This window comes from Oncorhynchus mykiss, chromosome 23 (genome assembly GCF_013265735.2).
Source record: "Oncorhynchus mykiss isolate Arlee chromosome 23, USDA_OmykA_1.1, whole genome shotgun sequence".
In the NCBI taxonomy this organism is placed as follows: Eukaryota; Metazoa; Chordata; class Actinopteri; order Salmoniformes; family Salmonidae; genus Oncorhynchus; species Oncorhynchus mykiss.
Window position 1 is genome coordinate 1,199,850 of NC_048587.1, and position 13,615 is coordinate 1,213,464.

A 13,615-nucleotide genomic window follows, 5' to 3' on the forward strand; every position below is an offset into this window, starting at 1 on the left:
AGCAGAAGGGATGGAATGAGCAACACCTACTCTGACAATGAAGTACACAGGAAGTTCGTCCTATCCTGAATGTTAGCTGGGGGTGTCACTTTGTTCCCGTCAGGAAACTGTTCTGGCCGGTAAAGGTCAATAGAGAAACCGTGACCTTGGATGAGAGTCGGTAGTAACCAACGTTGTGGGAAGGTCCACATGTCCTTCTACTGATCACATCAGAGGTTGGTCAGGTCCTTCTACTGATCAGAGGTTGGTCAGGTCCTTCCACTGATCACATCAGAGGTTGGTCAGGTCCTTCCACTGATCACATCAGAGGTTGGTCAGGTCCTTCCACTGATCAGAGGTTGGTCAGGTCCTTCCACTGATCAGAGGTTGGTCAGGTCCTTCCACTGATCAGAGGTTGGTCAGGTCCTTCCACTGATCAGAGGTTGGTCAGGTCCTTCCACTGATCAGAGGTTGGTCAGGTCCTTCCACTGATCAGAGGTTGGTCAGGTCCTTCCACTGATCAGAGGTTGGTCAGGTCCTTCCACTGATCAGAGGTTGGTCAGGTCCTTCCACTGATCAGAGGTTGGTCAGGTCCTTCCACTGATCAGAGGTTGGTCAGGTCCTTCCACTGATCAGAGGTTGGTCAGGTCCTTCCACTGATCAGAGGTTGGTCAGGTCCTTCCACTGATCAGAGGTTGGTCAGGTCCTTCCACTGATCAGAGGTTGGTCAGGTCCTTCCACTGATCAGAGGTTGGTCAGGTCCTTCCACTGATCAGAGGTTGGTCAGGTCCTTCCACTGATCAGAGGTTGGTCAGGTCCTTCCACTGATCAGAGGTTGGTCAGGTCCTTCCACTGATCAGAGGTTGGTCAGGTCCTTCCACTGATCAGAGGTTGGTCAGGTCCTTCCACTGATCAGAGGTTGGTCAGGTCCTTCCACTGATCAGAGGTTGGTCAGGTCCTTCCACTGATCAGAGGTTGGTCAGGTCCTTCCACTGATCAGAGGTTGGTCAGGTCCTTCCACTGATCAGAGGTTGGTCAGGTCCTTCCACTGATCAGAGGTTGGTCAGGTCCTTCCACTGATCAGAGGTTGGTCAGGTCCTTCCACTGATCAGAGGTTGGTCAGGTCCTTCCACTGATCAGAGGTTGGTCAGGTCCTTCCACTGATCAGAGGTTGGTCAGGTCCTTCCACTGATCAGAGGTTGGTCAGGTCCTTCCACTGATCAGAGGTTGGTCAGGTCCTTCCACTGATCAGAGGTTGGTCAGGTCCTTCCACTGATCAGAGGTTGGTCAGGTCCTTCCACTGATCAGAGGTTGGTCAGGTCCTTCCACTGATCAGAGGTTGGTCAGGTCCTTCCACTGATCAGAGGTTGGTCAGGTCCTTCCACTGATCAGAGGTTGGTCAGGTCCTTCCACTGATCAGAGGTTGGTCAGGTCCTTCTACTGATCAGAGGTTGGTCAGGTCCTTCTACTGATCAGAGGTTGGTCAGGTCCTTCTACTGATCACATCAGAGGTTGGTCAGGTCCACATGTCCTTCTACTGATCACATCAGAGGTTGGTCAGGTCCACATGTCCTTCTACTGATCACATCAGAGGTTGAGAAAGTTACTTTGTAACTGGGATGTCAGGCTTCTAAAATACATTTGCAATAACTGCCCCTCCCGCTCTCCCCCTTTCTCCCACTGCCCTCCCCCTCCCCTCTCCCCCCTCTTTCTCCCACCCCCCTCCCCTCTCCCCCCCTCTTTCTCCCACCACCCTCCCCCTCCCCCTCCCCTCTCCATACATTGGGCAGAAGGTTAGGAAGTGCAGCTCAGTTTCCACCTCATTTTGTGGGCAGTGTGCACATAGCCTGTCTTCTCTTGAGTCAGGTCTGCCTACGGCGGCCTTTCTCAATAGCAAGGCTATGCTCACTAAGTCTGTACATAGTCAAAGCTTTCCTTAATTTTGGGTCAGTCACAGTGGTCAGGTATTCTGCCGCTGTGTATACTCTCTGTTTGGGGCCAAATAGTATTCTAGTTTGCTCTGTTTTTTTGTTAATTCTTTCCAATGTGTCAAGTAATGATCTTTTTGTTTTCTCATGATTTGTGCATCTCGCACTGGTCTTTCGCCCCCTCTTTCTCTCCTCTCTCTCTCTCTTTCTCCCCTCTCTCTCTTTCTCCCCTCTCTCTCTCTCCTCTCCTCTTTCCTCTCTTTCCTCTCTTTCCTCTCTTCTCTCTCTTCTCTTTCTCCTCTTTCTCCTCTTTCTCCTCTTTCTCCTCTTTCTCCTCTTTCTCCTCTTTCTCCTCTTTCTCCTCTTTCTCCTCTTTCTCCTCTTTCTCCTCTTTCTCCTCTTTCTCCTCTTTCTCCTCTTTCTCCTCTTTCTCTCTCTTTCTCTCTCTTTCTCTCTTTTTCTCTTTTTCTCTCTTTTTCTCTCTTTTTCTCTCTTTTTCTCTCTCTTTCTCTCTCTTTCTCTCTTTTTCTCTCTTTTTCTCTCTTTTTCTCTCTTTTTCTCTCTTTTTCTCTCTTTTCTCTCTTTTCTCTCTTTTCTCTCTTTTCTCTCTTTTCTCTCTTTTCTCTCTTTTCTCTCTTTTCTCTCTTTTCTCTCTTTTCTCTCTTTTCTCTCTTTTCTCTCTTTTCTCTCTTCTTCTCTCTTCTTCTCTCTTCTTCTCTCTCCTTCTCTCTCCTTCTCTCTCCTTCTCTCTCCTTCTCTCTCTCCTCTCTCTCCCCGAGTTTATCATGTGTTGATGTTTCTCTCTCTCTGCAGGTGGTCAAATTGCTGAACAACAAGCGTTCTCAGGCGGTGGGGATTCTGATGTCCAGTCTGCATCTGGACATGAAGGACATCCAGCATGGTGAGATACTGAACGCCATAGCTATATCATTACAACACTATACTGTATATAACCATAACTATATCATTACACCACTATACTCTATATAACTATATCATTACAACACTATACTGTATATAACCCATAACTATATCATTACACCACTATACTCTATATAACTATATCATTACACCACTATACTCTATATAACTATATCATTACAACACTATACTGTATATAACCCATAACTATATCATTACACCACTATACTCTATATAACTATATCATTACAGCACTATACTCTATATAACTATATCATTACAACACTATACTGTATATAACTATATCATTACAACACTATACTGTATATAACTATATCATTACAACACTATACTGTATATAACTATATCATTACAACACTATACTGTATATAACTATATCATTACAACACTATACTGTATATAACTATATCATTACAACACTATACTGTATATAACTATATCATTATAACACTATACTGTATATAACTATATCATTACAACACTATACTGACCCCCATAACTATATCATTACAACACTATACTGTATATAACTATATCATTACAACACTATACTGACCCCCATAACTATATCATTACAGCACTATACTGACCCCCATAACTATATCATTACAACACTATGCTGTATATAACCATAACTATATCATTACAACACTATACTGTATATAACTATATCATTACAACACTATACTGTATATAACTATATCATTACAACACTATACTGACCCCCATAACTATATCATTACAGCACTATACTGACCCCCATAACTATATCATTACAACACTATACTGTATATAACCATAACTATATCATTACAACACTATACTGACCCCATAGCTATATCATTACAACACTATACTGTATATAACTATATCATTACAACACTATACTGACCCCCATAACTATATCATTACAACACTATACTGTATATAACTATATCATTACAACACTATACTGTATATAACTATATCATTACAACACTATACTGTATATAACCATAACTATATCATTACAACACTATACTGTATATAACTATATCATTACAACACTATACTGACCCCCATAACTATATCATTACAACACTATACTGTATATAACTATATCATTACAACACTATACTGTATATAACTATATCATTACAACACTATACTGTATATAACTATATCATTATAACACTATACTGTATATAACTATATCATTACAACACTATACTGTATATAACTATATCATTACAACACTATACTGACCCCCATAACTATATCATTACAACACTATACTGACCCCCATAACTATATCATTACAGCACTATACTGACCCCCATAACTATATCATTACAACACTATACTGTATATAACCATAACTATATCATTACAACACTATACTGTATATAACTATATCATTACAACACTATACTGACCCCCATAACTATATCATTACAGCACTATACTGACCCCCATAACTATATCATTACAACACTATACTGTATATAACCATAACTATATCATTACAACACTATACTGACCCCATAGCTATATCATTACAACACTATACTGTATATAACTATATCATTACAACACTATACTGTATATAACTATATCATTACAACACTATACTGACCCCCATAACTATATCATTACAACACTATACTGTATATAACTATATCATTACAACACTATACTGACCCCCATAACTATATCATTACAACACTATACTGTATATAACTATATCATTACAACACTATACTGACCCCCATAACTATATCATTACAACACTATACTGTATATAACTATATCATTACAACACTATACTGACCCCCATAACTATATCATTACAACACTATACTGTATATAACTATATCATTACAACACTATACTGACCCCCATAACTATATCATTACTATACTGTATATAACTATATCATTACAACACTATACTGTATATAACTATATCATTACAACACTATACTGTATATAACTATATCATTACAACACTATACTGTATATAACTATATCATTACAACACTATACTGTATATAACTATATCATTACAACACTATACTGACCCCCATAACTATATCATTACAACACTATACTGTATATAACTATATCATTACAACACTATACTGTATATAACTATATCATTACAACACTATACTGTATATAACTATATCATTACAACACTATACTGACCCCCATAACTATATCATTACAACACTATACTGACCCCCATAACTATATCATTACAACACTATACTGTATATAACTATATCATTACAACACTATACTGTATATAACCATAACTATATCATTACAACACTATACTGTAAATAACTATATCATTACAACACTATACTGACCCCATAACTATATCATTACAACACTATACTGTAAATAACTATATCATTACAACACTATACTGTATATAACTATATCATTACAACACTATACTGTATATAACTATATCATTACAGCACTATACTGTATATAACTATATCATTACAACACTATACTGTATATAACTATATCATTACAACACTATACTGTATATAACTATATCATTACAACACTATACTGTATATAACTATATCATTACAACACTATACTGTATATAACTATATCATTACAACACTATACTGTATATAACCATAACTATATCATTACAACACTATACTGTATATAACTATATCATTACAACACTATACTGACCCCCATAACTATATCATTACAACACTATACTGACCCCCATAACTATATCATTACAACACTATACTGTATATAACTATATCATTACAACACTATACTGTATATAACCATAACTATATCATTACAACACTATACTGTATATAACTATATCATTACAGCACTATACTGTATATAACTATATCATTACAACACTATACTGTATATAACTATATCATTACAACACTATACTGTATATAACTATATCATTACAACACTATACTGTATATAACTATATCATTACAACACTATACTGTATATAACCATAACTATATCATTACAACACTATACTGTATATAACTATATCATTACAACACTATACTGTATATAACTATATCATTACAACACTATACTGTATATAACTATATCATTACAACACTATACTGTAAATAACTATATCATTACAACACTATACTGTATATAACTATATCATTACAACACTATACTGACCCCCATAACTATATCATTACAACACTATACTGACCCCCATAACTATATCATTACAACACTATACTGTATATAACTATATCATTACAACACTATACTGTATATAACCATAACTATATCATTACAACACTATACTGTAAATAACTATATCATTACAACACTATACTGACCCCATAACTATATCATTACAACACTATACTGTAAATAACTATATCATTACAACACTATACTGTATATAACTATATCATTACAACACTATACTGTATATAACTATATCATTACAGCACTATACTGTATATAACTATATCATTACAACTCTATACTGTATATAACTATATCATTACAACACTATACTGTATATAACTATATCATTACAACACTATACTGTATATAACTATATCATTACAACACTATACTGTATATAACTATATCATTACAACACTATACTGACCCCCATAACTATATCATTACAACACTATACTGTATATAACTATATCATTACAACACTATACTGTATATAACTATATCATTACAACACTATACTGTATACAACTATAGCATTACAACACTATACTGTAAATAACTATATCATTACAACACTATACTGACCCCCATAACTATATCATTACAGCACTATACTGTATATAACTATATCATTACAACACTATACTGTATATAACTATATCATTACAGCACTATACTGTATATAACTATATCATTACAACACTATACTGTATATAACTATATCATTACAACACTATACTGTATATAACTATATCATTACAACACTATACTGTATATAACTATATCATTACAACACTATACTGACCCCCATAACTATATCATTACAACACTATACTGTATATAACTATATCATTACAACACTATACTGTATATAACTATATCATTACAACACTATACTGTATATAACTATATCATTACAACACTATACTGTATATAACTATATCATTACAACACTATACTGACCCCCATAACTATATCATTACAACACTATACTGTATATAACTATATCATTACAACACTATACTGACCCCCATAACTATATCATTACAACACTATACTGACCCCCATAACTATATCATTACAACACTATACTGTATATAACTATCATTACAACACTATACTGACCCCCATAACTATATCATTACACCACTATACTCTATATAACTATATCATTACAACACTATACTGTATACAACTATATCATTACAACACTATACTGTATATAACTATATCATTACAACACTATACTGACCCCCATAACTATATCATTACAACACTATACTGACCCCCATAACTATATCATTACAACACTATACTGTATATAACTATATCATTACAACACTATACTGTATATAACTATATCATTACAACACTATACTGTATATAACTATATCATTACAACACTATACTGTATATAACCATAACTATATCATTACAACACTATACTGTATATAACTATATCATTACAACACTATACTGTATATAACTATATCATTACAGCACTATACTGTATATAACTATATCATTACAACACTATACTGTATATAACTATATCATTACAACACTATACTGAGCCCCATAACTATATCATTACAACACTATACTGTATATAACTATATCATTACAACACTATACTGTATATAACTATATCATTACAACACTATACTGTATATAACTATATCATTACAACACTATACTGTATATAACTATATCATTACACCACTATACTGTATATAACTATATCATTACAACACTATACTGACCCCCATAACTATATCATTACAACACTATACTGTATATAACTATATCATTACAACACTATACTGACCCCCATAACTATATCATTACAACACTATACTGTATATAACTATATCATTACAACACTATACTGTATATAACTATATCATTACAACACTATACTCTATATAACTATATCATTACAACACTATACTGTATATAACCATAACTATATCATTACAACACTATACTGTATATAACTATATCATTACAACACTATACTGTATATAACTATATCATTACAACACTATACTGTATATAACTATATCATTACAACACTATACTGACCCCCATAACTATATCATTACAACACTATACTGACCCCCATAACTATATCATTACAACACTATACTGTATATAACTATCATTACAACACTATACTGACCCCCATAACTATATCATTACAACACTATACTGACCCCCATAACTATATCATTACAACACTATACTGTATATAACTATATCATTACAACACTATACTGTATATAACTATATCATTACAACACTATACTGTATATAACTATATCATTACAACACTATACTGTATATAACCATAACTATATCATTACAACACTATACTGTATATAACTATATCATTACAGCACTATACTGTATATAACTATATCATTACAACACTATACTGTATATAACTATATCATTACAACACTATACTGAGCCCCATAACTATATCATTACAACACTATACTGTATATAACTATATCATTACAACACTATACTGTATATAACTATATCATTACAACACTATACTGTATATAACTATATCATTACACCACTATACTGTATATAACTATATCATTACAACACTATACTGACCCCCATAACTATATCATTACAACACTATACTGTATATAACTATATCATTACAACACTATACTGTATATAACTATATCATTACAACACTATACTGTATATAACTATATCATTACAACACTATACTGACCCCCATAACTATATCATTACAACACTATACTGTATATAACTATATCATTACAACACTATACTGTATATAACTATATCATTACAACACTATACTCTATATAACTATATCATTACAACACTATACTGTATATAACCATAACTATATCATTACAACACTATACTGTATATAACTATATCATTACAACACTATACTGTATATAACTATATCATTATAACACTATACTGTATATAACTATATCATTACAACACTATACTGTATATAACTATCATTACAACACTATACTGACCCCCATAACTATATCATTACAACACTATACTGACCCCCATAACTATATCATTACAACACTATACTGACCCCCATAACTATATCATTACAACACTATACTGTATATAACTATATCATTACAACACTATACTGTATATAACTATATCATTACAACACTATACTGACCCCCATAACTATATCATTACAACACTATACTGTATATAACTATATCATTACAACACTATACTGACCCCCATAACTATATCATTACAACACTATACTGTATATAACTATATCATTACAACACTATACTGTATATAACTATATCATTACAACACTATACTGTATATAACTATATCATTACAACACTATACTGACCCCCATAACTATATCATTACAACACTATACTGTATATAACTATATCATTACAACACTATACTGTATATAACTATATCATTACAACACTATACTGACCCCCATAACTATATCATTACAACACTATACTGTATATAACTATATCATTACAACACTATACTGACCCCCATAACTATATCATTACAACACTATACTGTATATAACTATATCATTACAACACTATACTGTATCTAACTATATCATTACAACACTATACTGTATATAACTATATCATTACAACACTATACTGTATATAACTATCATTACAACACTATACTGTATATAACTATATCATTACAACACTATACTGACCCCCATAACTATATCATTACAACACTATACTGACCCCCATAACTATATCATTACAACACTATACTGACCCCCATAACTATATCATTACAACACTATACTGTATATAACTATATCATTACAACACTATACTGTATATAACCATAACTATATCATTACAACACTATACTGTATATAACTATATCATTACAACACTATACTGACCCCCATAACTATATCATTACAACACTATACTGTATATAACTATATCATTACAACACTATACTGTATATAACTATATCATTACAACACTATACTGAGCCCCATAACTATATCATTACAACACTATACTGTATATAACTATATCATTACAACACTATACTGTATATAACTATATCATTACAACACTATACTGTATATAACTATATCATTACAACACTATACTGTATATAACTATATCATTACAACACTATACTGTATATAACTATATCATTACAACACTATACTGTATATAACTATATCATTACAACACTATACTGTATATAACTATATCATTACAACACTATACTGTATATAACTATCATTACAACACTATACTGTATATAACTATATCATTACAACACTATACTGACCCCCATAACTATATCATTACAGCACTATACTGTATATAACTATATCATTACAACACTATACTGTATATAACTATATCATTACAACACTATACTGTATATAACTATCATTACAACACTATACTGACCCCCATAACTATACCATTACAGCACTATACTGTATATAACTATATCATTACAACACTTTACTATATATAACTATATCATTACAACACTTTACTGTATATAACTATATCATTACAACACTATACTGTATATAACTATATCATTACAACACTATACTGTATATAACTATATCATTACAACACTATACTGTATATAACTATATCATTACAACACTATACTGTAAATAACTATATCATTACAGCACTATACTGTATATAACTATATCATTACAACACTATACTGTATATAACTATATCATTACAACACTATACTGACCCCCATAACTATATCATTACAACACTATACTGTATATAACCATAACTATATCATTACAACACTTTACTGTATATAACTATATCATTACAACACTATACTGTATATAACTATATCATTACAACACTATACTGTATATAACTATATCATTACAACACTATACTGTATATAACTATATCATTACAACACTATACTGTATATAACTATATCATTACAACACTATACTGACCCCCATAACTATATCATTACAACACTATACTGTATATAACTATATCATTACAACACTATACTGTATATAACTATATCATTACAACACTATACTGTATATAACTATATCATTACAACACTATACTGTAAATAACTATATCATTACAACACTATACTGTATATAACTATATCATTACAACACTATACTGTATATAACTATAACTATATCATTACAACACTATACTGTATATAACTATATCATTACAACACTATACTGTATATAACTATATCATTACAACACTATACTGTATATAACTATATCATTACAACACTATACTGTAAATAACTATATCATTACAACACTATACTGTATATAACTATATCATTACAACACTATACTGTATATAACTATATCATTACAACACTATACTGTATATAACTATATCATTACAACACTATACTGTAAATAACTATATCATTACAACACTATACTGTATATAACTATATCATTACAACACTATACTGACCCCCATAACTATATCATTACAACACTATACTGTAAATAACTATATCATTACAACACTATACTGTAAATAACTATATCATTACAACACTATACTGTAAATAACTATATCATTACAACACTATACTGTATATAACTATATCATTACAACACTATACTGTATATAACTATATCATTACAACACTATACTGTAAATAACTATATCATTACAACACTATACTGTATATAACTATATCATTACAACACTATACTGACCCCCATAACTATATCATTACAGCACTATACTGACCCCCATAGCTATATCATTACAACACTATACTGTATATAACTATATCATTACAACACTATACTGACCCCCATAGCTATATCATTACAACACTATACTGTATATAACTATATCATTACAACACTATACTGTATATAACTATATCATTACAACACTATACTGTATATAACTATCATTATAACACTATACTGTATATAACTATATCATTACAACACTATACTGTATATAACTATATCATTACAACACTATACTGACCCCCATAACTATATCATTACAACACTATACTGTATATAACCATAACTATATCATTACAACGCTATACTGTATATAACCATAACTATATCATTATAACACTATACTGTATATAACTATATCATTACAACACTATACTGTATATAACTATATCATTACAACACTATACTGTATATAACTATATCATTACAACACTATACTGTATATAACTATATCATTACAACACTATACTGTATATAACCATAACTATATCATTATCCTCCTACTAACCAGTAGCAGTCTGTACTGTAGACCTGACTGTCAGACCCCATACTGACCAGTAGCAGTCTGTACTGTAGACCTGACTGTCAGACCCACTACTAACCAGTAGCAGTCTGTAGACCTGACTGTCAGACCCATTACTGACCAGTAGCATTCTGTACTGTAGACCTGACTGTCAGACCCCCTGCTGACCAGTAGCAGTCTGTAGACCTGACTGTCAGACCCCATACTAACCAGTAGCAGTCTTTAGACCTGACTGTCAGACCCATTACTGACCAGTAGCAGTCTGTACTGTAGACCTGACTGTCAGACCTCCTACTAACCAGTAGCAGTCTGTAGACCTGACTGTCAGACCCCCTGCTGACCAGTAGCAGTCTGTAGACCTGACTGTCAGACCTCCTACTAACCAGTAGCAGTCTGTACTGTAGACCTGACTGTCAGACCCCCTGCTGACCAGTAGCAGTCTGTACTGTAGACCTGACTGTCAGACCCCCTGCTGACCAGTAGCAGTCTGTACTGTAGACCTGACTGTCAGACCCCCTGCTGACCACTAGCAGTCTGTGACCTGACTGTCAGACCCCCTGCTGACCAGTAGCAGTCTGTAGACCTGACTGTCAGACCCCCTGCTGACCAGTAGCAGTCTGTAGACCTGACTGTAAGACCCCTTACTGACCAGTAGCAGTCTGTACTGTAGACCTGACTGTCAGACCCCATACTGACCAGTAGCAGTCTGTACTGTAGACCTGACTGTCAGACCCCATACTGACCAGTAGCAGTCTGTACTGTAGACCTGACTGTCACACCCCCTGCTGACCAGTAGCAGTCTGTAGACCTGACTGTCAGACCCCTTACTGACCAGTAGCAGTCTGTACTGTAGACCTGACTCTCAGACCCCCTGCTGACCAGTAGCAGTCTGTAGACCTGACTGTCAGACCCCATACTGACCAGTAGCAGTCTGTACTGTAGACCTGACTGTCAGACCCCATACTGACCAGTAGCAGTCTGTACTGTAGACCTGACTGTCAGACCCCATACTGACCAGTAGCAGTCTGTACTGTAGACCTGACTGTCACACCCCCTGCTGACCAGTAGCAGTCTGTAGACCTGAGTGTCAGACCTCTTACTGACCAGTAGCAGTCTGTACTGTAGACCTGACTGTCAGACCCCCTGCTGACCAGTAGCAGTCTGTACTGTAGACCTGACTGTCAGACCCCCTGCTGACCAGTAGCAGTCTGTACTG

General features: G+C 33.4%; 1 protein-coding gene across 1 annotated transcript in view; it reads left to right on the plus strand.

Annotated features, from left to right (window-relative positions):
• Nucleotides 1-13,615, plus strand: part of LOC110516888 (formin-2) — a 163,958-nt gene that overhangs the window by 75,379 nt on the left and 74,964 nt on the right. The window contains exon 9 of the mRNA XM_036960833.1: nucleotides 2,721-2,808. Within this exon, the coding sequence (XP_036816728.1) occupies nucleotides 2,721-2,808 (88 nt within the window). The remainder of the gene's footprint in view (nucleotides 1-2,720; nucleotides 2,809-13,615) is intronic.